This window comes from Scyliorhinus torazame, chromosome X, assembly GCF_047496885.1.
Source record: "Scyliorhinus torazame isolate Kashiwa2021f chromosome X, sScyTor2.1, whole genome shotgun sequence".
NCBI classification, from domain to species: domain Eukaryota; kingdom Metazoa; phylum Chordata; class Chondrichthyes; order Carcharhiniformes; family Scyliorhinidae; genus Scyliorhinus; species Scyliorhinus torazame.
The window spans coordinates 33746580-33774271 of record NC_092738.1 but is presented as its reverse complement, the minus strand read 5'-3'; the positions used below and the strand labels follow the sequence as shown (position 1 = coordinate 33774271).

At 51.9% G+C, this 27692-nt stretch overlaps 1 protein-coding gene across 2 annotated transcripts in view; it reads right to left on the bottom strand.

Annotated features, from left to right (window-relative positions):
• Positions 1 to 27692, bottom strand: part of stac3 (SH3 and cysteine rich domain 3) — a 185983-nt gene that overhangs the window by 9839 nt on the left and 148452 nt on the right. For both annotated transcript variants that reach the window (XM_072494035.1, XM_072494036.1), the window contains 4 exons: positions 22242 to 22339; positions 14441 to 14504; positions 13846 to 13895; positions 8837 to 8940 (listed from right to left, as the gene is read on the bottom strand). In XM_072494035.1, coding sequence (XP_072350136.1) covers positions 8837 to 8940; positions 13846 to 13895; positions 14441 to 14504; positions 22242 to 22339 — 316 coding nt within the window. The remainder of the gene's footprint in view (positions 1 to 8836; positions 8941 to 13845; positions 13896 to 14440; positions 14505 to 22241; positions 22340 to 27692) is intronic.

The following is a 27692-nucleotide window of genomic DNA, read 5'->3' as shown; positions in this document are numbered from 1 at the left end:
AAGAAAGCGTGAGGTAGGCCGTGAGTATTGTGTTACTAACACAGAAGTATCAGTTACCATTCCTTTATCGAAACATCGCAAATAGGAGCAGGAAGCGGTCATTCAGCCCATCGCGCCTGCTCCGCAATTCACTATGATCGTGGCTGATCATCCAACCCAGTAACCTGTTCCCGCCTCCCCCCATATCCCTTGATCCCCGAAGTGCTATATCTAACTGTTCTTGAGAACACACAACAGAATCAGAATCACAGAATAATGCAGCGCAGACAAGGCCCATCGAGTCTGCACCAACACGTGAAAAACACCTGAGCTGCCTTCCTAACCCCATTGGCCCACACTTGGTCCATAGCCTTGAATGTTGTGATGTTCCAAGTGCTCATCCAGGTACGTTTTAAATGATGTGAGGCAACCCGCCCCTACCCCCCTCTCAGGCCGTGCGTTCCAGACCCTCACCACCCTCTGGGTAAAAAGGTTTTTCCTCAAATCCCCCCTGAACCTCCCGCCCCTCACCTTGAACTTGTTTCCCCCTCGTAACTGACCCTCCAACTAAGGGGAACAGCTGCTCCCTACCCACCCTGTCCATGCCCCTCACAATCGTGTCCCCCTCGATCAGGCCGTCCCTCAGTCTTCTCTGCTCCAGCGAAAACAGCCCAAGCCTGTCCAACCTCTCTTCATAACTGAAATGTTCCACCCCAGGCACCATCCTGGTGAATCTCCTCTGCACCCCTTCAACATATTGGCCTCAAGTACCTTCCGAGGTAACAAATTCCTTTTTTAAAATAAATTTACAGTACCCAATTTTGTTTTTCCAATTAAGGGGCAATTTAGCGTGGCCAATCCACCTACCCTGCACATCTTTGGGCTGTGGGGGTGAGACCCACGCAAACACGGGGAGAATGTGCAAACTCCACACGGACAGTGACCCGGGTCGGGATCAAACCCAGGTACTCGGCGCCGTGAGGCAGCAGTGCTAACCACTGCGCCACCGTGCCGCCCAGAGGTAATGAATTCCACAGGTTTCCCACTCTCAGGGTGAAGAAATTTCTCCTCATCTCTGTCGTAAATGGTCTCCCCCGAATCCTCAGACTGTGACCCCTGGCTCTGGACACCCCCACCATTGAACACACACAATCCTCTTACAATTCTGCTGTCAACTCATTATTTGCCAAGCCCTTGCTCTGAACTGCGGTGATGAAGAACGAAAGGTGCTAACTCTGGTTCGAAGTGTTCCTTAATCTTTCACCACACGACGTCACATTTGGTCAAACAATCCTTTCCCAAGCCCACTGCCATCCTGAAAAGCTTTCAAACTAATAAACAATTTTTAACGGCGATTTGATTTTTCTTACAGATATCTGCTGTTAGCAGCTGTTCAGGAGATTGATCTGTCAACCCTGGCGTCTCACTGATCAATGGAAAGGGTGGACAACGTGTGGTGTGTCGAGAATGTAGCCATCTGGGATGGCCACGTCCCGAGTGGGCACCCACAAAGAATGCAGGGAAAATTGGACAATGCTAAGAAACAAGCAGGTGCAAGCTCGGTCTGTTGATTAGAACCTTTAACTCTCAGACAGGACAGAAACTACCCAACAATCTACAGACTAATGAGCCATCTCCGGGGACAAAAGGGAAACATTTAGATACAATCAGCCATCGCACAGATTCTTTCTCCAGCCCCTTTTCTATGTTGTTTTCTAAGGCAGAAACAAGCGATACCATGTCCCGATTTAACTAATTCTTTTCAAGCTCGACAAACTTATGAAAATCCTTCTGTCCAGTTATGCTGGAAATTTACCATCCCCACCCGCAGGGTCAAGAGAGCCACCAGACATTTGCTAAGCCAGCAGTTCTCGGAGGCATGTTACACAATGTTAGGACAGACTCCCCGGCGCCAGAAGAGGCTAAGACAAAGCAGACCAACGGTCACCTCGGACACGCCCAGCGATCAGGGAACCACCCCTCTATTGGAGGAAGATCGATATCGATGATTGGGGAAGACCCAATTAGTTGAGGCCAAGTTCGAGGCCCGCCCAAAAGTACGCGAAGCCCTTTGCAGTATAAAAGATGTCCCCCAAGGGAGAACGTCCTCCTTTGGCTCTGGCTCTCAGCGAAGAGAGAGACCAGCCGAGCAGCTACGTCAGATCAAGTAAGTCCCAAGTCAACGCACGCTACGAGATAGACGCTCCTAGTTGCTACCCTGGAAACAGCTCAACCCAGCAGCCTCAGAACCGAGCAACGGCCATTGTTCCTCTGACTGAGTGGGCGCCCAAAGCTAAGTATAGGCTTTAGTAATAGTGGTAGTTTAGTTTGTAGAGTTTATGCATAGATCATAGAATTTACAGTGCAGAAGGAGGCCATTCGGCCCATCGAGTCTGCACCGGCTCTTGGAAAGAGCACCCTACCCAAGGTCCACACCTCCACTCTATCCCCATAACCCAGTAACCCCACCCAACACTTAAGGGCAATTTTGGACACAAAGGGCAATTTTAGCATGGCCAATCCACCTAACCTGCACATCTTTGGACTGTGGGAGGAAACCGGAGCACCCGGAGGAAACCCACGCACACACGGGGAGGATGTGCAGACTCCGCACAGACAGTGACCCAAGCCGGAATCGAACCTGGGACCCTGGAGCTGTGAAGCAATTGTGCTATCCACAATGCTACCGTGCTGCCAATCATGATTATATTTGACTGTGTGTAAATAAATGAGCATTGCTTTTGAACTTACTAACTGGTGTATCGAGTCATTGATCAGTATTCGGTTCTGAACCTTGTGGCGGTGTCGAAAGATACCTGGCAACTCTTGAGCAAATGTGATTAAACAGCCAAATTAAGAGCCAACCAAAAGTTAGCAACAGGAGCCCTCATACATTCTCTAATCTTAAACCTACAGGGGCCTCGATTCAGAGTTTAATGCAGAAAAGTGTGAGGTGATTCATTTTGGAAGGAATAACAGGAAGACAGAGTACTGGGCTAATGGTAAGATTCTTGGCAGTGTGGATGAGCAGAGAGATCTCGGTGTCCATGTACATAGATCCCTGAAAGTTGCCACCCACGTTGAGAGGGTTGTTAAGAAGGCGTACGGCGTGTTAGCTTTTATTGGTAGAGGGATTGAGTTTCGGAGCCATGAGGTCATGTTGCAGCTGTACAAAACTCTGGTGCGGCCGCATTTGGAGTATTGCGTGCAATTCTGGTCGCTGCATTATAGGAAGGATGTGGAAGCATTGGAAAGGGTGCAGAGGAGATTTACCAGAATGTTGCCTGGTATGGAGGGAAGATCTTATGAAGGAAGGCTGAGGGACTTGAGGCTGTTTTCGTTAGAGAGAAGAAGGTTAAGAGGTGACTTCATTGAGGCATACAAGATGATCAGAGGATTGGATAGGGTGGACAGTGAGAGTCTTTTTCCTCTGATAGTGATGTCTAGCACGAGGGGACATAGCTTTAAATTGAGGGGGGATAGATATAGGACAGATGTCAGAGGTAGGTTCTTTACTCCGAGAGTAGTAAGGGTGTGGAATGCCCTACCTGCAACAGTAGTGGACTCGCCAACACTAAGGGCATTCAAATGGTCATTGGATAGACATATGGACGATAAGGGAATAGTGTAGATGGGCTTTAGAGTGGTTTCACAGGTCGGCGCAACATCGAGGGCCGAAGGGCCTGTACTGCGCTGTAATATTCTATGTTCTATGTTCTAGAAACAGCCTCTGGGGAAATTTGAATTATTCTCCGAAATGCTTCTTTTTTAACCTGTCACACTTTGACCTGGTGACCTTTGCAATATGGCCATTTCCTGGACATTCAGATGGTACGACAAATAAGTGCTTTCCATAAGCCCAGCACCAATCAAAATTGGGTGGCAAGAGGTAGCAGAGCGAACATTTAAGGATTCAACACTTCGATTTTTTGGAACAAAAACACTTTTGCCATGTAATTTATGTTCATATTCATGAATTAAATAAATGGAGCTGGGAGAGAGAATTATGAACAGGTAAGAGGACAAAGCAGTCACGTACTCATCTGCCCATCCCCAACACCCATCCATCCAGCCATTCATACAACCATAGAATCCCTACAGTGCAGGAAAAGGCCATTCAGTCCATTGCATCTGCACCAACCCTCTGAAAGAGCAACCTTCCTAGGCCCACTCCCCCGCCCTATCCCCGAAACCCCACAGGACTGGCACATCTTTGGACACTAAGGGACAATTTATCATGGCCAATCCACCTAACTTGCACATCTTTGGACGCTAAGGGACAATTTATCATGGCCAATCCACCTAACCTGCACATCTTTGGACACTAAGCGACAATTTAACACGGCCAATCCACCTAACCTGCACATCTTTGGACACTAAGGGCAAATTAACACGGCCAATCCACCTAACCTGCACATCTTTGGACACTAAGGGACAATTTATCATGGCCAATCCACCTAACCTGCACATCTTTGGACACTAAGGGACAATTTAGCATAGCCAATCCACCTAACCTGCACATCTTTGGACACTAAGGGGCAATTTAACATGACCAATCCACCTAACCTGCACATCTTTGGACACTAAGGGACAATTTATCATGGCCAATCCACCTAACCTGCACATCTTTGGACTGTGGGAGGAAACCGGAGCACCCGGAGGAAACCCACGCAGACACGGGGAGAACGTGCAAGCACAGACAGACAACCGAGGAAGGGATTGAACCCGGGACCCTGGCGCTGTGAGGCAGCAGTGCTAACCACTGTGCTGCCTATCCTCAACATCCCCTAATCCATCTGTCTCTCCCCCCATCCCCCCATCTATCTGTCTCTCCCTCCATCCCCCCATCCGTCTGACTCTCCCACCATCCCCCCATCCATCTGTCTCTCCCCCATCCCCCAATCCATCTGTCTCTCCCACTATAAGACCAGAAGACATAGGAGTGGAAGTAAGGCCATTCGGCCCATCGAGTCCACTCCACCATTCAATCATGGCTGATTTCAACTCCATTTACCCGCTCTCTTTCCATAGCCCTTAATTCCTTGAGAAATCAAGAATTTATCAACTTCTGTCTTAAAGACACTCAACGTCCCGGCCTCCACCGCCCTCTGTGGCAATGAATTCCACAGACCCACCACTCTCTGGCTGAAGAAATTTCTCCTCATCTCTGTTCTAAAGTGACTCCCTTTTATTCTAAGGCTGTGCCCCCGGGTCCTAGTCTCCCCTGCTAATGGAAACAACTTCCCTACATCCACCCTATCTAAGCCATTCATTATCTTGTAAGTTTCTATTAGATCTCCCCTCAACCTCCTAAACTCCAATGAATATAATCCCAGGATCCTCAGACGTTCATCGTATGTTAGGCCTACCATTCCTGGGATCATCCGTGTGAATCTCCGCTGGACCCGCTCCAGTGCCAGTATGTCCTTCCTGAGGTGTGGGGCCCAAAATTGCTCACAGTATTCTAAATGGGGCCTAACTAATGCTTTGTAAAGCTTCAGAAGTACATCCCTGCTTTTATATTCCAAGCCTCTTGAGATGAATGACAACATTGCATTTGCTTTCTTAATTACGGACTCAACCTGCAAGTTTACCTTTAGAGAATCCTGGACTAGGACTCCCAAGTCCCTTTGCACTTCAGCATTATGAATTTTGTCACCGTTTAGAAAATAGTCCATGCCTCTATTCTTTTTTCCAAAGTGCAAGACCTCACACTTGCCCACGTTGAATTTCATCAGCCATTTCTTGGACCACTCTCCTAAACTGTCTAAATCTTTCTGCAGCCTCCCCACCTCCTCCATACTACCTGCCCCTCCACCTATCTTTGTATCATCGGCAAACTTAGCCAGAATGCCCCCAGTCCCGTCATCTAGATCGTTAATATATAAAGAGAACAGCTGTGGCCCCAACACTGAACCCTGCGGGACACCACTCGTCACCGGTTGCCATTCCGAAAAAGAACCTTTTATCCCAACTCTCTGCCTTCTGCCTGACAGCCAATCGTCAATCCATGTTAGTACCTTGCCTCGAATACCATGGGCCCTTATTTTACTCAGCAGTCTCCCGTGAGGCACCTTATCAAAGGCCTTTTGGAAGTCAAGATAGATAACATCCATCGGCTCTCCTTGGTCTAACCTATTTGTTATCTCTTCAAAGAACTCTAACAGGTTTGTCAGGCACGACCTCCCCTTACTAAATCCATGCTGACTTGTCCTAATCCGACCCTGCACTTCCAAGAATTTAGAAATCTCATCCTTAACAATGGATTCTAGAATCTTGCCAACAACCGAGGTTAGGCTAATTGGCCTATAATTTTCCATCTTTTTCCTTGTTCCCTTCTTGAACAGGGGGGTTACAACAGCGATTTTCCAATCCTCTGGGACTTTCCCTGACTCCAGTAACTTTTGAACGATCATAACTAACGCCTCCACTATTTCTTCAGCTATCTCCGTCTAGAACTCTAGGATGTAGCCCATCTGGGCCTGGAGATTTATCAATTTTTAGACCTCTTAGTTTCTCTAGCACTTTCTCCTTTGTGATGGCTACCATATTCAACTCTGCCCCCTGACTCTCCGGAATTGTTGGGATATTACTCATGTCTTCTACTGTGAAGACTGACGCAAAGTACTTATTCAGTTCCTCAGCTATTTCCTTGTCTCCCATCACAAAATTACCAGCGTCATTTTGGAGCGGCCCAATGTCAACTTTTGCCTCCCGTTTGTTTTTAATGTATTTAAAGAAACGTTTACTATCATTCCTAATGTTACTGGCTAGCCTACCTTCATATTTAATCCTCTCTTTCCTTATTTCTCTCTTTGTTATCCTCTGTTTGTTTTTGTAGTCTTCCCAATCTTCTGACTTCCCACTACTCTTTGCCACATTATAGGCTTTCTCTTTTGCTTTGATGCATTCCCTGACTTCCTTTGTCAGCCATGGCTGCCTAATCCCCCCTCTGATAACCTTTCTTTTCTTTGGGATGAACCTCTGTACTGTGTCCTCAATTACTCCCAGAAACTCCTGCCATTGCTGTTCTACTGTCTTTCCCACTAGGCTCTGCTCCCAGTCGATTTTCGTCAGTTCCTCCCTCATGCCCCTGTAGTTACCTTTATTTAACTGTAACACCTTTACATCTGATTCTACCTTCTTTCTTTCAAATTGGAGATTGAATTCGACCATATTATGATCACTGCCTCCTAAGTGCTCCCTTACTTTAAGATCTTTAATCAAGTCTGGCTCATTACATAACACTAAGTCCAGAATGGCCTGTTCCCTCGTGGGCTCCTCACAAGCTGTTCCAAAAAGCCCTCCTGTAAACATTCAATCACCCCATCCATCTGTCTCTCCCACCATCCCCCCATCCGTCTGTCTCTCCCACCATCCCCCCATCCGTCTGTCTCTCCCACCATCCCCCCATCCATCTGTCTCTCTCACCAACCCCCCATCCGTCTGTCTCTCCCACCATCTCCCAATCCATCTGTCTCTCCCACCATCCCCCCATCCATCTGTCTCTCCCACCATCCCCCCATCCATCTGTCTCTCCCACCATCCCCCCATCCGCCTGTCTCTCCCACCATCCCCCATCCGTCTGTCTCTCCCACCATCCCCCCATCCGTCTGTCTCTCCCACCATCCCCCCATCCCTCCGTCTCTCCCACCATCCCCCCATCCGTCTGTCTCTCCCACCATCCCCCCATCCATCTGTCTCTCCCACCATCCCCCCATCCCTCCGTCTCTCCCACCATCCCCCCATCCGTCTGTCTCTCCCCCCATCCCCCCGTCTCTCCCACCATCCCCCCATCCCTCCGTCTCTCCCACCATCCCCCCATCCGTCTGTCTCTCCCACCATCCCCCCATCCGTCTGTCTCTCCCCCATCCCCCCATCCATCTGTCTCTCCCCCATCCCCCCATCCGTCTGTCTCTCCCCCATCCCCCCATCAATCTGTCTCTCCCACCATCCCCCCATCCATCTGTCTCTCCCCCATCCCCCCATCCATCTGTCTCTCCCCCATCCCCCCATCCGTCTGTCTCTCCCACCATCCCCCCATCCGTCTGTCTCTCCCACCATCCCCCCATCCGTCTGTCTCTCCCACCATCCCCCAATCCATCTGTCTCTCCCACCATCCCCCCATCCGTCTGTCTCTCCCACCATCCCCCCATCCGTCTGTCTCTCCCACCATCCCCCCATCCGTCTGTCTCTCCCACCATCCCCCCATCCGTCTGTCTCTCCCTCCATCCCCCCATCCGTCTGTCTCTCCCACCATCCCCCCATCCGTCTGTCTCTCCCACCATCCCCCCATCCGTCTGTCTCTCCCACCATCCCCCCATCCGACTGTCTCTCCCTCCATCCCCCCATCCGTCTGTCTCTCCCACCATCCCCCCATCCGTCCGTCTCTCCCACCACCCCCCCATCCGTCTGTCTCTCCCACCATCCCCCCATCCGTCTGTCTCTCCCACCATCCCCCAATCCATCTGTCTCTCCCACCATCCCCCCATCCGTCTGTCTCTCCCCCATCCCCCCATCCCCCCGTCTCTCCCACCATACCCCCCATCCGTCTGTCTCTCCCACCATCCCCCTATCTGACTGTCTCCATCTTCAGGCCACTTTCCGGCTCTTAAACAAGTATAGAAATGATTGCCATTTAAACTCAACCTGGAACATTAAAATGCCAAAATGTTTGTGCCAGCTCCCTGTCGAGGAGGTTGTCAGAAAGGGCCGTGAGGGAAGGATCCATCTTTAACAATGATGAAAAGGACAGCTCTTTCAACAGGAATGAGAGGAGTGTTCCATCGCTGCTGGACCAGAGGTGAATGCAAAGCAGAATGGAAGCGAGCAGGTAATGTGCTGAGGCAGAACTTACTGGAAATCCAGGTCATCTTTCTCTTGTGCTTTGTATCTGTATAATGCCACAAAATAGTGAGTCTGTGCGAAACCACCTCGCATTCCTGGCTGCAGCTTTTTATTCTGTCCAAGGGGAAAAGAAGACAATAGCTGAAATGTCTTGCCTGAGAATATTCGACAAAAGAAGCACTATTTCTGCCATGAACACATACACGGCTCTGGACTTGAATCAGGACGTTTTCTTTCTCACACATTCTATTACCATCCCGGGATAGAACCCCACATTTGCAGGGGTACTGGACAGAAACCCCAAATATTTTTTAATTTGTAAAACTGTGAGAAAACAAATACTTCATTCCGGGACGGCCTCCGGGCTCCGGTCCGGCCTCCGGGACGGCCTCCGGGCTCCGGTCCGGCCTCCTGGATGGCCTCCGGGCTCCGGGACGGACTCCGGGCTCCGGCACGGACTCCGTGCTCCCGGACGGACTCCGGTCCGGCCTCCGGGACGGGCTCCGGGACGGACTCTGAGCTCCGGGACGGACCCCGGCCTCCGGGACGGGCTCCGGGACGGCCTCCGGGCTCCGGGACGGACTCCGTGCTCCCGGACGGACTCCGTGCTCCCGGACGGACTCCGCGCTCCGGGACGGGCTCCGGGACGGCCTCCGGGCTCCGGGACGGACTCCGTGCTCCCGGACGGACTCCGTGCTCCCGGACGGACTCCGTGCTCCCGGACGGACTCCGCGCTCCGGGACGGCCTCCGGGCCCCGGGACGGCCTCCGGGCTCCGGGACGGCCTCCGGGCTCCGGGACGGACTCCGTGCTCCCGGACGGACTCCGGTGCGGCCTCCGGGACGGGCTCCGGGACGGACTCTGAGCTCCGGGACGGACCCCGGCCTCCGGGACGGGCTCCGGGACGGGCTCCCGGACGGACTCCGCGCTCCGGGACGGCCTCCGGGCTCCGGGACGGACTCCGTGCTCCCGGACGGACTCCGCGCTCCGGGACGGACTCCGCGCTCCGGGACGGACTCCGTGCTCCGGGACGGACTCCGCGCTCCGGGACGGGCTCCGGGCTCTGGGCTCCGGGACGGACTCTGGGCTCCGGGAGTGACTCCACGCTCTGGGAGTGACTCCGCGCTCTGGGAGTGACTCCACGCACATATAAGGACATGAGGCGAAATTCTCCCGAAACGGCACGATGTCCGCCAGCTGGCGCCCAAAACGGCGCCAATCAGACGGGCATCGCGCCGCCCCAAAGGTGCGGAATGCTCCGCATCTTTGGGGGCCGAGCCCCAACATTGAGGGGCTAGACCGACGCCGGAGGAATTTCCGCCCCACCAGCTGGCGGAAACGGCCTTTGTTGCCCCGCCAGCTGGCGCGGAAATGACATGTCGGGGCGGCGCATGCGCGGGAGCGTCAGCGGCCGCTGACAGTTTCCCGCGCATGCGCATGGGGAGAGTCTCTTCCGCCTTCCGCCATGGTGGAGACCGTGGCGGAGGCGGAAGGGAAAGAGTGCCCCCACGGCACAGGCCCGCCCGCGGATCAGTGGGCCCCGATCGCGGGCCAGGCCACCGTGGGGGCACCCCCCGGGGCCAGATCGCCCCGCGCCCCCCCCAGGACCCCGGAGCCCGCCCACGCCGCCTTGTCCCGCCGTTCAAAAGGTGGTTTAATCCACGCCGGCGGGACAGGCAATTTATCGGCGGGACTTCGGCCCATCCGGGCCGGAGAATCAAGCGGGGGGGCCCACCAACCGGCGCGGCCCGATTCCCGCCCCCGCCGAATATCCGGTGCCGGAGACTTCGGCAACCGGCAGGGGCGGGATTCACGGCAGCCCCCAGCGATTCTCCAACCCGGCGGGGGGTCGGAGAATGACGCCCTAGGTGTATTAAAACAAACTTTATTATTAACACAGTATAAATTATCTTATCATAAAATAAATAGTTTACACTTAGCAGTTAAACAGCTCTTTACAAATAAAATGAGACACTTGGGCGAGATTCTCCGGTTGCCAACGCCAAAATCCCAGTCTATGAAATGGAGAATCCCGCCCAATGTCGCTGATTATCTCCGCCCCAGAAATCACAACAAAAATCCATTCGGCTTGTCCTCTTACAAATAAGCATGGTTTGAAAGAAGGATGACCTCATTTTTACGACATTTTAATTACACCTTATGTAGCCACAGTGTCAGCCTGTCCTTTAAACCAGAATTTTTAAAAAATATCACTGCAGCAGATACACATACACCCGAACCCAGGCTTTTTAACCATTATTGCAGCAGATACAGAGAATACAATATATATCTGAAATCCATGCATTCATCCCAATTCTCTCCTCTTCAGGATCTTGGTGCCAGTGATCATTCTTTCTGATGTCAGGCATCACATGTTGGCAGCTTATTTGGCCAAGAAAAAGCGAGTCAAAGCCTGATTCCCCTCCTCCCTTGTCTGGGCAAAATGCAAAGCCTGGACTCCCCCCTCCGGCCTTCCTGGGACCCAGATCAGCCCACATCCAGGAATGGGCAAGGGATAGTTTGCGTTTCTCAGTTCAATACCAGACCATTCATCATACCATAGAAAGCTGTACAATCCCGACAATGCAGAAAGAGACCATTTGGCCCATCGAACCTGCACCGACCCTCCTAACGAGCACCCTACCGAGGCCCACCCCCCCACCTTAACCCCATAACCCCACCTAGCCTGTACATCTTTGGACACTAAGGGGCAATTTAACACGGCCAATCCACCTAACCTGCACATCTTTGGACACTAAGGGACAATTTAACACGGCCAATCCACCTAACCTGTACATCTTTGGACACTAATGGACAATTTAGCACGGCCAATCCACCTAACCTGCACATCTTTGGACACTAAGGGACAATTTAACATGGCCAATCCACCTAACCTGCACATCTTTGGACACTAAGGGACAATTTAACATGGCCAATCCACCTAACCTGCACATCTTTGGACACTAAGGGACAGTTTATCATGGCCAATCCACCTAACCTGCACATCATTGGACACAAATGGACAATTTATCATGGCCAATCCACCTAACCTGCACATCTTTGGACACTAAGGGACAATTTATCATGGCCAATCCACCTAACCTGCACATCTTTGGACACTAAGGGACAATTTATCATGGCCAATCCACCTAACCTACACATCTTTGGACACTAAGGGACAATTTATCATGGCCAATCCACCTAACCTGTGTCATAATATGCACCCATGCACATCATGAGGTAAAAACAGGCAGTGACAGACACCCAGGTGAGCCAATCAACATACAGGACAGAACACAACCAATCACCAGACAGAACACCAGAGGGGGGCTTCCAACTATAAAACATACGAGGCATCAGCACTCTGCCTCTTTCCACTGGTGACGACTGTAGTGACAGTCAGGGTGTACATATCAGTCAACACCTTCTACACGTGGATCAGAGCTAGCCTGGTCTAGATAGTTAGAGTTAGTTTACTTAGAGGAGTAGAGAGTCAACCCACAGGCAGCTGTGTGCATTGTTACTGAAGTTCAATAAATCTTATTGAACCAATGTCTACGTTTGGTGTATGCTTGATCATTTCACTGCATCGTGTTGCAGTCCGTGTTACCCCAGGGTGAATATCACGACAACCTGGACATCTTTGGACACGAATGGACAATTTAACATGGCCAATCCACCTAACCTGCACATCTTTGGACACTAAGGGACAATTTAACATGGCCAATCCACCTAACCTGCACATCTTTGGACACTAAGGGACAATTTAACATGGCCAATCCACCTAACCTGCACATCTTTGGACACAAAGGTACAATTTAACATGGCCAATCCACCTAACTTGCACATCTTTGGACATTAAGGGAATTTAGCATGGCCAATCCACCTAACCTGTATATCTTTGGACACTAAGGGACAATTTAGCACGGCCAATCCACCTAACCTGCACATCTTTGGACACAAAGGTACAATTTAACATGGCCAATCCACCTAACTTGCACATCTTTGGACACTAAGGGAATTTAGCATGGCCAATCCACCTAACCTGTATATCTTTGGACACTAAGGGACAATTTAGCATGGCCAATCCACCTAATCTGTACATCTTTGGACACTAAGGGACAATTTAACATGGCCAATCCACCTAACCTGTACATCTTTGGACACTAAGGGACAATTTATCATGGCCAATCCACCTAACCTGCACATCTTTGGACACTAAGGGACAATGTAGCACGGCCAATCCACCTAACCTGCACATCTTTGGACACTAAGAGACAATTTAGCACGGCCAATCCACCTAACCTGCACATCTTTGGACACTAAGAGACAATTTAGCACGGCCAATCCACCTAACCTGCACATCTTTGGACACTAAGGGACAATTTAGCACGGCCAATCCACCTAACCTGCACATCTTTGGACACTAAGGGACAATGTAGCGTGGCCAATCCACCTAACCTGCACATCTTTGGACACTAAGGGACAATGTAGCGTGGCCAATCCACCTAACCTGCACATCTTTGGACACTAAGGGACAATTTAACATGGCCAATCCACCTAACCTGCACATCTTTGGACACTAAGGGACAATGTAGCGTGGCCAATCCACCTAACCTGCACATCTTTGGACTGGAGCACCCGGAGGAAACCCTTGCAGACACGGGGAGAACGTGCAAACTCCACACAGTCACCCGAGGCTGGAATTGAATTGGGTCCCTGGCGCTGTGAGGCAGCAGTGCTAACCACTGTGCCGCCGTGCTGCCCCCACTGTACCACCCATCCCCCTTTCAGTCAGCGTACAGATCAGAAGTCACAGCATTAAATAATTTCTCTCCCCCATGCTTTCTGAAGGCGTGCTGCCCAGAACGCCACAAGATACCCCAGCCTGACCAGTGATTGGTGAACATTTATGTATAACTTTCAATATCTTTTCATCATTTCCGGCCCTCCCTTGTGTTTGAAGAGGGCCTTCACCCTCAGTCCAACTGGACTTAGTCAGACAGAGCGACAGAGTTACCTTTGCTTCCTCCGGGTTATTCTTGTCGTTTTTCTCCGCAGTCTCTCCACCTGCAAAAATCACAAATCACTGTTATTTCGGAGGTTGTTCCGGGAGGAGATTCAGAGGCAGTGAAAATCAACGTCTCGGACCACATTCCAAGCGAGGCCCAAGAGCCGGAATGGATCGGACAACCTGTTCATTGACAGACTGTGGAAAAATGAGGAGACTTAAAGATAAAGAAACTCGTCTTTCTGCTTTGAGAATGTTCCAACACTAGCATCCAACGTGAAATATTCCGGCAACTCCCAGTTTCTATCAACAGTTTTCAAAGTGTCAGGTGACAAGAGAATGGTCTGTGTGAGGCCTCTGACTGCTCTCCAGCGAAATGGCCGTGAGAGCCTAGACCCTCGTAGCCCTGAAGGCACCCTTAGTGCATGAGCGAACGAGTTAGGCTTATTCCACCACTAATGCATTAACTCCCCTCGCTGTGGCAGTCTCTCTATTGTTCTCAATGTGGCACATACTGTCTCTCTTAAACAAAGGACTCTTATTCACCAACTTTCAAAAAGCTTGTGTTTCCTTTTGTTCACAGGGTATTTCAACCCAGACCTACCTCCTGCCCCGCGTTCTTCCCCAGGCTTGCCAATATCAAGTTCTTCATCAACCATTTGCGCAGGCTGCAAATCACAGGGAAAGAGTTACAGAGTTACTCAGTGCATTCAATCTGCGTACCCTGCGGGGGGGGGGGGGGGGGGGGGGGCTGAAATTGCGCTCCTGCCACACTTGTCGGCACTTTGCGCGTCCAGTTTCCATGAAGCGTCGCGTTTCGGGAGGTCGGCTCATTAGCATCGTGCCATTGGCAACACCGCACTTCGTACAGTGCACAGAAAAACTCCACCCTCGGGCATTCTTGCTGCAGAGGCTGAGGATTTGTGAGGCAGCACGGTAGCACGGTGGTTAGCACGGCTGCTTCACAGCTCCAGGGTCCCGGGTTCGATTCCCCGCTGGGTCACTGTCTGTGCGGAGTCTGCACGTTCTCCCCGTGTCTGCGTGGGTTTCCTCCGGGTGCTCCGGTTTCCTCCCACAAGTCCCGAAAGACTTCACTCGCAGAGCGTGGAGTCAGTCCGCGGAAAGACGTTCAGGTTAGGTGGATTGGCCATGATCAATTGCCCCTTCGTGTCCATAAAGGTTAGATGGGGTTACTGGGTTACAGGGATAGGGTGGAGGTGTGGGCTTAAGTAGTGGAGCATGAATAGTTTTGTTTTATTATTCCTTCACATGCCATGGACGTCCCTGCCTCGGCCAGAGGGGCTCTCACGATCACTATAACTACGCGATAAATATCGCCACAAATTCAGGCAGCCGACTGGGGGTTGGACCTCAGCGTGAGGTTATCGATGGAGGTAAAATGGACTCTCAACAGGCTGCTTTCCCCTTTGAGGGGGAGAGCTGTCTGGTGGTGGTTTAACCTGAGGGTCACCGCCACAAGGTGGAGGAGGCAGGGCCTTCATGGATAACCTGAGCCGGTCCGGGGAATTGAACCCACGCTGTAGGCCTCGCTCCACATCACGAACCAGCTGTCCAGCCCACTGAGCTAAACACACATTATGGTCTGTTAGTGCCGTGGTCATGTTTATGTCCAGCGGGCAATCCTAAGGCTAATTTAAATAACGAGTTCAAGTCATACCGTGATATTTCACACTGGACAGGCGGTGTGCAGTGGTATTGTCACTGGAGTAGGAATTCAGAGATCCAGAGTAACGCTCTGGGGACCCGCCAGAGGTTCGAAACCCGCCATGGGAGATGGTGAAATTTGAATTCACTAAAAATCTGGAATTAAAAGTCTAATGATCACCATGAAACCATTGTTGATTGTCGTAAAACCCCATCTGGTTCACTGATGTCCTTTAGGGAAGGAAATCTGGACTTCCGGTTGCGGTGATGCCGAGCTAGCCGCACGTTTCGGCGGCTCCAGCTCCGACGGACCTTCGGGCTCTTTTAAGAGCCCCGGCGGGGAATCTTTTGACGACGCAACCCGGTGTGGGGTGTGTGGGAAGGGAGTCCCCCCCGAACGAAGAAAGAAGAAACCGGCGGCGGCGGCTGCAGCCCGAGGAATCGTCGACCAAAAGGTCAGAGGGAGAGAAATACAAGATGGCGGCGGAGAAAGCGCAGGCGACATGGGGGCCTGAGCAGGATGAAATTGTGAGACGGTGCGTGGAGCTGCTGAAGAGGGAGGTGCTGACCCCGATGCTACAGGCAATTGAGGGGCTCAAGGAGACATTAAAGACCCAGGAGACAGAGCTCCGTGTGGTGGAGCAGAAGGTGACAGATATTGAGGACGAGATCCTGGGCCTGGCGGTTAAGACTCAGACACACGAGGCACTTCATAAAAAGTGTACTGAAAGGATCGAGGCCCTAGAAAACGGAGCGCGAAGGAAGAACCTGCGGATACTAGGTCTCCCTGAGGGTGTGGAAGGAGTGGACTGTGGCGCGTACGCAAGTAAGATGCTAAGCTCACTGATGGGAGCTGAGGCCCCTGCGGGCCCCATGGAGGTGGAGTGGGCAAATCGGATTCCGGCGAGAGGACCAAAAGCGGGAGAACCACCGAGGGCGATAATCGTGCGATTTTACCGCCTTCAGGACAGAGAAGAGGTCCTGAGATGGGCTAAAAAGGTGCGGAGTAGCAGATGGGAGAATGCTGTGGTACGGATATACCAGAATTGGAGTGCGGAGGTGGCGAGAAGGAGGGCGAGCTTCAACCGAGCCAAAGAGGTGTTGCATAAAAGGAAGGTGAAGTTTGGGATGCTGCAGCCGGCACGACTACGGGTCACGTATCAGGAGAGACACCATTATTTCGAGACGGCGGAGGAAGCATGGGCCTTCATCAAAGAAGAGAAATTGGACCGGAACTGAGGGACTGATGCTGCAGGAAATGTTATTGTTAATGTTTTTGTTAATGTTATGGGTGAAGTTAATTGAGAAGTAAACAGGGAAGGGGGGAGACATTGGGGAAATGTGGGCGCCGGTGAGGGGGGAAAGACGGGACATAGTCGGAGAATGGGGAAGGAGAGGGGGAGGGGGCAGGGAGCTGCGCCATAAGAGGCGGGTCAGGTAAAGGGATGTTCCCGCGCCAGAAAGAATAAGGCGGGAAGACAGGCGCAAGGCGGATGGGAGTTCCCCCACATGGGGGGGTCGAGGAGTGAGCAGGAGCAGCCGGGGTCAGTTGAAGTCAGCTGACTTACGGAAGTGATATGGGGGGAGCAATCATGCTAGGTAGGGATCTAGCGGGGAGGGGGGGAACGGGGGGGGGGGGGGGGACAACTGGGTTGCTGCTGCGGAAATCCAAAAGGAAATGGCTAAAGAGTGGGTGGGCGGGGATGGTGTGCGACGCTGGGGGAGCGAGCGGGAGCACGGAGGCGGGATATGGGACTGGCCTAGAGAAGGTAATGGCTAGTCGACACGGGAGGGAGGCAGGTAGCCCCCTAGTGAGGCTGATCACGTGGAACGTGAGAGGCCTGAATGGACCGATAAAAAGGGCCCGAGTGCTCGCGCATTTGAAAGGACTAAGGGCAGACGTGGTTATGCTCCAAGAGACGCACCTAAAGGTGGCGGACCAAGTTAGGCTAAGGAAAGGATGGGTGGGACAGGTGTTCCACTCAGGACTGGACGCAAAGAACAGAGGGGTGGCCATCTTGGTGGGGAAACGGGTAGCATTTGAAGCAAAGAACATCGTAGCAGATAGCGGAGGTAGATATGTAATGGTGAGTGGTAGGCTGGAGGGAATGGAGGTCGTGTTGGTTAATGTGTATGCCCCAAATTGGGACGATGCGGGATTCATGAGACGGATGCTGGGGCGTATACCGGACCTGGAGGCAGGAAACTTGATTTTAGGAGGGGACTTTAATACGGTGCTGGACCCGGGGCGAGATAGATCCAGCTCGAGGACCGGAAGAAGGCCGGCAGTGGCCAAGGTACTTAAGGGGTTTATGGACCAAATATGGGGAGTGGATCCATGGCGATTTTTTAGACCTAGGGCTAGGGAGTTTTCCTTCTTCTCCCATGTCCATAAAGTGTACTCCCGGATAGATTTTTTTGTTTCGGGAAGGTCGTTGATCTCCAGGGTGGAAGAAGCTGAATACTCAGCCATAGCGGTTTCGGATCATGCCCCACATTGGGTGTACCTGGAAGTAGGAGAGGACAAGGAGCAGAGAACACTCTGGCGACTAGATGTGGGACTGATGGCGGATGAGGGAGTGTGTGCAAGAGTGCGGGGGTGTATTGAGAGATACCTGGAGGTCAATGACGACGGCGAGGTCCCTGTGGGAGTGGTCTGGGAAGCATTAAAAGCGGTGGTCAGAGGAGAGCTGATCTCTATTGGGGCCCACAAAAGGAAAACAGAGGCCAAGGAAAGGGAAAGATTACTGGGGGAGATTTTAAGGGTGGACAGGGAATTTGCAGAGACCCCGGAGGAGGAATTGTACAGGGAGAGGAGACGACTCCAGACGGAGTTTGACCTTCTGACCACCAGAAAGGCGGAGGTACTGTGGAGGAAGGCACAGGGGAGGAGGTATGAATATGGGGAAAAGGTTAGTCGCCTGTTGGCTCATCAATTGCGAAAGAGGGCAGCAGCGAGGGAGATAGGAGGAATTAGAGACGAAAGGGGAGACACGGTGCGAAGGGCAGGAAAGATAAATGAGGTGTTCAAGACCTTGGCTGGGGGTTAGCTCTATTTGGAGTTGTGGAAGAGCCGGGAGTGCAGGAGGCGAAAGAGGCCGATGTCGTGGCCTTTGCGTCCCTAGTAGCCCGGCGCAGGATCCTACTCATGTAGAAGGAGGGGAAACCCCCCGGACTGGAGGCCTGGGTAAACGATATGGCGGGGTTTATTAAACTGGAGCAGATAAAGTTTGCCCTGAGAGGATCGGCTCAAGGGTTCACCAGGCGGTGGCAGCCATTTCTCGACTACCTAGGGGAACGTTAGAGGGAAGACAGATGACCAGCAGCAGCAACCCAGGGGGAGGGGGGGGGCTTTAGTTTAGTTCAGGTCAATAGATAATGAGGTTTTGTTACTTGTGTATCGTCAAAAATCTCTGTTTTGTTATTGTTTCGTTTGCTTTGGAAGAAGGAAAAATTGTTGTTTGGAAAAAATTTTCAATAAAATATATATTTTTTAAAAAAGGAAAGGAAATCTGCCGTCCTTACCCGGTCTGGCCTACACGTGACTCCAGACCCACAGCAATGTGGTTGACTCTTACCTGCCCCCTCATGGGCGATTAGGGATGGGCAAGAAATGCTGCCACAGCCGGTGACGCCCACGCCTCATGAACAAATAACAAAAAAAAAATTGAAAAAAGGTCTATTGATTAAAAAGCTGGATTTATGAAAGTGAGCAGGAAATGTTGGACTGCTGCGAGATCCCGGCCGGATGATGGCCCTCCTTCAGGTAAAGACACCAGTTGTCCTTACCCGCTCTGGCTGGCATGTGATGCCAGCCTCATACAAGTGGTGGACTCCTCCAAAGTGACCCAGCGATCATAGCGAAACACCCCCCTCCAGGCAACGAGGACAGGGCAATCAAACGGGCGTGCCCACATCGCCCACGTCCCCAGAATGAATGAGGAAGAACGCACCCACAGAAAGCAGCGACGAGCAGGGGGGGGGTTATCCCTCAGGACAACACATTACCCCTGCCACTCAGCTCACCCGCTTAAGCCGAGAGACTCAAGAATCACACTTCCCACAGGCAACGTGATCAGGTTGTTTGAAGCACCACACAATAAGAAAGTAGATCACACGAAGAGCAAAGTCGTCACAGTCACAGAGGACCACAGGCTGCTGGTGATTTAACCTGAGGGTCACCATACCTCAGGCGAGGGGCAAAATAACCTCTGACGGTCCGGGAATTGAACTCACGCTGCTGGCCTCGCTCCGCATCACAAACCAGCTGCCCAGCCAACTGAGCTAAACTGGCTGATAGGAGTATACAAGGAATACAACACAGTGTACAGAGGTGAGAGCTATTCAAGAGAACTCCAACAATGTGGTTGCCTAGAATGCTCCAATCAGAGTCTAGCCGTGCAGTGGTCCTCGATGAGCAATACTGGATGTTTGTCACATATATTATTGGTCTGTAAGGGGAATGTAATCCGGGGCGGCATAGTGGTTAGAACTTCTGCCTCACAGCACCAGGGACCCGGGTTCGATTCCCGGCTTGGTTCACTGTCTGTGTGGAGTCTGCAAGTTCTCCCCGTGTCTGCGTGGGTTTCCTCCGGGTGCTCCGGTTTCCTCCCACAGTCCAAAGATGTGCAGGTTAGGTGGATTGGCCATGATAAATTGTCCCTTAGTGTCCAAAGATGTGCAGGTTAGGTGGATTGGCCATGATAAATTGTCCCTTAGTGACCAAAGATGTACAGGTTAGGTGGATTGACCATGTTAAATTGTCCCTTAGTGTCCAAAGATGTACAGGTTAGGTGGATTGGCCGTGTTCAATTGTCCCTTAGTGACCAAAGATGTACAGGTTAGGTGGATTGGCCATGTTAAATTATCCCTTAGTGACCAAAGATGTACAGGTTAGGTGGATTGACCATGTTAAATTGTCCCTTAGTGTCCAAAGATGTACAGGTTAGGTGGATTGGCCATGTTAAATTGTCCCTTAGTGACCAAAGATGTACAGGTTAGGTGGATTGGCCATGTTAAATTGTCCCTTAGTGACCAAAGATGTACAGGTTAGGAGGACTGGCCATGATAAATTGTCCCTCAGTGACCAAACATGGGCAGGTTAGGTGGATTGGCCTTGATAAATTGTCCCTTAGTGTCCAAAGATGTACAGGTTAGGTGGATTGGCCATGTTAAATTGTCCCTTAGTGACCAAAGATGTACAGGTTAGGTGGATTGGCCATGTTAAATTGTCCCTTAGTGACCAAAGATGTACAGGTTAGGTGGATTGGACATGATAAATTGCCCCTTAGTGTCCAAAGATGTACAGGTTAGGAGGACTGGCCGTCATAAATTGTCCCTTTGTGTCCAAAGATGTGCAGGTTAGGTGGATTAGCCATGTTAAATTGTCCCTTAGTGTCCAAAGATGTGCAGGTTAGGTGGATTGGCCATGTTAAATTGTCCCTTAGTGACCAAAGATGTGCAGGTTAGGTGGATTGGCCATGATAAATTGTCCCTTAGTGACCAAAGATGTACAGGTTAGGTGGATTGGACATGATAAATTGCCCCTTAGTGTCCAAAGAAGTACAGGTTAGGTGGATTGGCCATGTTAAATTGTCCCTTAGTGTCCAAAGATGTACAGGTTAGGAGGACTGGCCGTCATAAATTGTCCCTTTGTGTCCAAAGATGTGCAGGTTAGGTGGATTAGCCATGTTAAATTGTCCCTTAGTGTCCAAAGATGTACAGGTTAGGTGGATTGGTCATGATTGGGCAGCACGGTAGCATTGTGGATAGCACAATTGCTTCACAGCTCCAGGGTCCCAGGTTCGATTCCCGGCTTGGGTCACTGTCTGTGCGGAGTCTGCACGTTCTCCCCGTGTCTGCGTGGGTTTCCTCCGGGTGCTCCGGTTTCCTCCCACAGTCCAAAGATGTGCAGGTTAGGTGGATTGGCCATGATAAATTGCCCTTAGTGTCCAAAATTGACCTTAGTGTTACAGGTCACGCGGGGAGGCCAGGTTGCTGTGGCAACAAGCATGTTGCAGTGTGGAGCTGTGGATAGTCAGGGTAGCGGCTCCGACCTCCGTTCTGTCACATGGCTGACCAGCAGTTGCTCCCACTCTTACAGCCGGCCATTGCTGTGCGTTGGAAGGATTTCCAAGTCGATATTGGTTCTGTTTTGGCTGTGTTATGGCCTCGACCACCAGGTCCTGGAGCGGGATTCGAACCCGGAGTTTCTGACTCAGAGGCAGGGGCGCTAACTCACTGCGCCGCAAGAACGTCCAGAGATGGTCTCCAGGTCCACATTTGGCTCGTTGGTGAGTGCCAGTCTCGGAGGTGTTCAAAAGCAGCAAAATTCCCAGACCGTGCAAAACCGAGATCAACCAACAAGCGGCACAAACTCCGCCACGCAGACCACGAGCGTATTGTCCACTATTTCCAGTGACCGCTTTGCTTGGCGGTCAGTTCCTGCTCCATGGCTTCTCATAGGGTTTCTCATGAATGTTGACTCAATGGCGCAAACTCCTAGTCTCAGAGAATACACCATCAGCTTGCACCAAGGTCCAGCACAGTTGTCTTCTGCGCCCCCCCCCCCCTGTTTCTCACCCGCCCCCCCACCGCCCCCCCCCCCCCATCTCAGCTCATTCTTTCCCCGTTGCTGCCACTCCTGGCTTGTATCGGGGCCGCCAGTGCTGGGGAGTGCAATTTCAGCCCTTCCCTCCCTCCCCCGCCCACCCTCACACTGCCAGGGGTCGACCACTTACATTTTTCTTGTCCTCCGAGTTCTTCTTCCTCTCCCGGTTTGCCATGACAACCCCAGTCCTCAGTGTCTCATAGACTGGGTCCGAACGATTCGCAACAGCTATACAGGAGGAAGGGAAGCACAAATCAGCTCTTGCTACAAAGTCCTTGCAGCACAGTAGAATAAAATGGGGGCCGGAGGCGGCCATCCAGCCCTTCGAGCCTGCTCCGTCATTCCCTCTGATCATCCAACTCAACAGTAACAGTCCATTCTGCCCCACAGGTCAGTGCCGACACTTAAGCTCCAAATGAGCCTTGTTCCTATTTCCCCTCCAACATCCATCCCTCCCATTCTGCTCCCCCTCCATCCCGAGTCCCCCGGAAATATATCTACCCTATTCCCCTGGAGTATTCCAATCCCAGTCAGGAGAAGGAAGATGGATTCCTGGTTGGATTTGCAGTCAAATTGTCAATATCCAGCATGCATCAGGAATGGACGCTGCCGGTTAGCAATGAATGCAGCACAATAGTCGTGTTAGAAATTAATCGGCAAGTACTCAGGAAGTTAAGAATTCTTTTAACTTTGAATCTTCAACAATACATTGAACCGTATGTTAAAATCACTATCAGGTCTTCTCTTATATTGCTCCAACCTGCTCACACTCCTTCTTGAAGGATATTATCCTCTCAATGCTGATATCATAGAACATACAGTGCAGAAGGAGACCATTCGGCCCATCGAGTCTGCACCGACCCACTTAAGTCCTCACTTCCACCCTATCCCCGTAACCCAATAATCCCTCCTAACCTTTTTGGTCACTAAGGGCAATTTATCATGGCCAATCCACCTAACCTGCACGTCTTTGGACTGTGGGAGGAAACCGGAGCCCCCGGAGGAAACCCACGCACACACGGGGAGAACGTGCAGACTCCGCACAGACAGTGACCCAGCGGGGAATTGAACCTGGGACCCTGGCGCTGTGAAGCCACAATGCTAAACACTTGTGCTACCATGCTGCCCAAATCATTTGAGGAAATCTTCAACTTTCTATAACCTCGGTGCAATACAGAGACCACAACAGTGCACAATGCTCCAAGTGTGGGTCTAACCGAGGTGTATAGAGACTGGAACTGTGCATGGCGCTCCAAGTGTGGGTCTAACCGAGGTGTATAGAGACTGGAACTGTGCACGGTGCCCCAAGTGTGGGTCTAACCGAGGTGTATAGAGACTGGAACTGTGCACGGTGCTCCGAGTGTGGGTCTAACCGAGGTGTATAGAGACTGGAACTGTGCACGGTGCCCCAAGTGTGGTCTTACTGAGGGATACGGACACTGGAACTGTGCACGGTGCTCCAAGTGTGGTGTAACTGAGGGATATGGAGACTGGAACTGCGCACGGTGCTCCAAGTGTGGTGTAACTGAGGGATATGGAGACTGGAACTGTGCACGGTGCTCCAAGTGTGGGTCTAACCGAGGTGTATAGAGACTGGAACTGTGCACGGTGCCCCAAGTGTGGTCTTACTGAGGGATACGGACACTGGAACTGTGCACGGTGCTCCAAGTGTGGTGTAACTGAGGGATATTGAGACTGGAACTGCGCACGGTGCTACAAGTGTGGGTCTAACCAAGGGATATGGAGACTGGAACTGTGCACGGTGCTCCAAGTGTGGGTCTAACCGAGGTGTATAGAGACTGGAACTGTGCACGGTGCTCCAAGTGTGGTCTTACTGAGGGATACGGACACTGGAACTGTGCACGGTGCTCCAAGTGTCGTGTAACTGAGGGATATGGAGACTGGAACTGTGCACGGTGCTCCAAGTGTGGGTCTAACTGAGGGATACAGAGACTGGAACTGTGCACGGTGCTCCAAGTGTGGTGTAACTGAGGGATATGGAGACTGGAACTGTGCACGGTGCTCCAAGTGTGGTGTAACTGAGGGATATGGAGACTGGAACTGTGCACGGTGCTCCAAGTGTGGGTCTAACTGAGGAATACAGAGACTGGGACTGTGCACGGTGCTCCAAGTGTGGGTCTAACTGAGGGATATGGAGATTGGAATTGTGCACGGTGCTCCAAGTGTGGTCTTACTGAGGGATACGGAGACTGGAATTGTGCACGTGCTCCAAGTGTGGGTCTAACCGAGGGATATGGAGACTGGAGCTGTGCACGGTGCTCCAAGTGTGGAAAACTGAGGTGTATAGAGACTGGAACTGTGCACGGTGCTCCAAGTGTGGGTCTATCCGGGGGATATGGAGACTGGAACTGTGCACGGTGCTCCAAGTGTGGCCTAACTGAGGTGTATAGAGACTGTAACTGTGCACGGTGCTCCAAGTGTGGGTCTAACTGAGGGACATGGAGACTGGAACTGTGTACGGTGATTCAAATGTGGGTCTAACCGAGGGTTATCGAGACTGTAACTGTGCACGGTGCTCCAACTGTGGTGTAACTGTGGTGTATAGAGACTGGAACTGTGCACGGTGCTCCAAGTGTGGGTCTAACCGAGGGTTATCGAGACTGGAACTGGGCACGGTGCTCCGAGTGTGGGTCTAACTGAGGGATGTCGAGAGTGGAACTGTGTATGGTGCTCCAAGTGTGGGTCTAACTGAGGTGTATAGAGACTGGAACTGTGCACGGTGCTCCAAGTGTGGTCTTACTGAGGGATACGGAGACTGGAACTGTGCACAGTGCTCCCAGTGTGGGTCTAACTGAGGGATACGGAGACTGGAACTGTGCACGGTGCTCCAAGTGTGGGTCTAACTGAGGGATATGGAGACTGGAACTGTGCACGGTGCTCCAAGTGTGGTGTAACTGAGGGATATCGAGACTGGAACTGTGCACGGTGCTCCAAGTGTGGGTCTAACCGAGGGATATGGAGGCTGGAACTGTGCACGGTGCTCCAAGTGTGGGTCTAACCGAGGGTGATCGAGACTGGAACTGTGCACGGTGCTCCAAGTGTGGGTCTAACTGAGGGATATGGAGACTGGAATTGTGCACGGTGCTCCAAGTGTGGGTCTAACTGAGGGATATGGAGACTGGAACTGTGCACGGTGCTCCAAGTGTGGGTCTAACCGAGGGTGATCGAGACTGGAACTGTGCACGGTGCTCCAAGTGTGGGTCTAACCGAGGGTGATAGAGACTGGAACTGTGCACGGTGCTCCAAGTGTGGGTCTAACGGAGGGATATGGAGACTGGAACTGTGCACGCTGCTCCAAGTGTGGGTCTAACAGAGGATTATTGAGACTGGAACTGTGTACGGTGCTCCAAGTGTGGGTCTAACTGAGGGTTATTGAGATTGGAACTGTGCACGGTGCTCCCAGTGTGGGTCTAACCGAGGGTTATCGAGACTGGAACTGTGCACGGTGCTCCAAGTGTGGGTCTAACCGAGGGATATGGAGGCTGGAACTGTGCACGGTGCTCCAAGTGTGGGTCTAACCAAGGGATATGGAGACTGGAACTGTGCACGGTGCACCAAGTGTTGTCTTACTGAGGGATACGGAGACTGGAACTGTGCACAGTGCTCCCAGTGTGGGTGTAACTGAGGGATATGGAGACTGGAACTGTGCACGGTGCTCCAAGTGTGGTCTAACTGAGGGATATGGTGACTGGAACTGTGCACGGTGCTCCCAGTGTGGGTGTAACTGAGGGATATGGAGACTGGAACTGTGTACGGTGCTCCAAGTGTGGGTCTAACTGAGGGATATGGAGACTGGAACTGTGCACGGTGCTCCAAGTGTGGTGTAACTGAGGGATATGGAGACTGGAACTGTGAACGGTGCTCCAAGTGTGGGTCTAACCGAGGGTGATCGAGACTGGAACTGTGCACGGTGCTCCAAGTGTGGGTCTAACTGAGGGATACAGAGACTGGAACTGTGCACGGTGCTCCAAGTGTGGGTCTAACTGAGGGATATCGAGACTGGAACTGTGTACGGTGCTCCAAGTGTGGGTCTAACTGAGGGATATCGAGACTGGAACTGTGCACAGTGCTCCAAGTGTGGCCGAACTGAGGGATATGGAGACTGGAACTGTGCACGGTGCTCCAAGTGTGGGTCTAACCGAGGGTTATCGAGACTGGAACTGTGCAGGGTGCTCCAAGTGTGGGTCTAACCAAGGGATATGGAAACTGGAACTGTGCACGGTGCTCCAAGTGTGGGTCTAACTGAGGGATACGGAGACTGGAACTGTGCACGGTGCTCCAAGTGTGGTGTAACTGAGGTGTATAGAGACTGGAACTGTGCACGTGCTCCAAGTGTGTGTCTAACTGAGGGAAAGCACGGTAGCATTGTGGATAGCACAATTGCTTCACAGCTCCAGGGTCCCAGGTTCGATTCCGGCTTGGGTCACAGTCTGTGTGGAGTCTGCACATCCTCCCCGTGTCTGCGTGGGTTTCCTCCGGGTGCTCCGGTTTCCTCCTACAATCCAAAGATGATTCTATGATATGGAGACTGGAACTGTGCATGGTGCTCCAAGTGTGGGTCTAACTGAGGTGTATGGAGACTGGAACTATGCACGGTGCTCCAAGTGTGGTCTAACTGAGGTGTATAGAGACTGGAACTGTGTACGGTGCTCCAAGTGTGGGTCTAACGGAGGGATACGGAGACTGGAACTGTGCACGGTGCTCCAAGTGTGGTCTTACTGAGGGATACGGAGACTGGAACTGTGCACGGTGCTCCAAGTGTGGTCTTACTGAGGGATACGGAGACTGGAACTGTGCACGGTGCTCCCAGTGTGGGTCTAACTGAGGGATATGGAGACTGGAACTGTGCACGGTGCTCCAAGTGTGGGTCTTACTGAGGTGTATAGAGACTGGAACTGTGCACGGTGCTCCAAGTGTGGGTCTAACTGAGGGATACAGAGACTGGAACTGTGCACGGTGCTCCAAGTGTGGGTCTAACCAAGGGATACAGAGACTGGAACTGTGCACGGTGCTCCAAGTGTGGGTCTAACCGAGGGATATGGAGACTGGAACTGTGCACGGTGCTCCAAGTGTGGGTCTTACTGAGGTGTATAGAGACTGGAACTGTGCACGGTGCTCCAAGTGTGGGTCTAACTGAGGTGTATAGAGACTGGAACTGTGCACGGTGCTCCAAGTGTGGGTCTAACTGAGGGATACAGAGACTGGAACTGTGCACGGTGCTCCAAGTGTGGGTCTTACTGAGGTGTATAGAGACTGGAACTGTGCACGGTGCTCCAAGTGTGGGTCTAACTGAGGGATACGGAGACTGGAACTGTGCACGGTGCTCCAAGTGTGGTCTTACTGAGGGATACGGAGACTGGAACTGTGCACGGTGCTCCAAGTGTGGGTCTAACTGAGGGATACGGAGACTGGAACTGTGCACGGTGCTCCAAGTGTGGGTCTAACTGAGGGATACAGAGACTGGAACTGTGCACGGTGCTCCAAGTGTCGTCTTACTGAGGGATATGGAGACTGGAACTGTGCACGGTGCTCCAAGTGTGGTGTAACTGAGGGATATAGA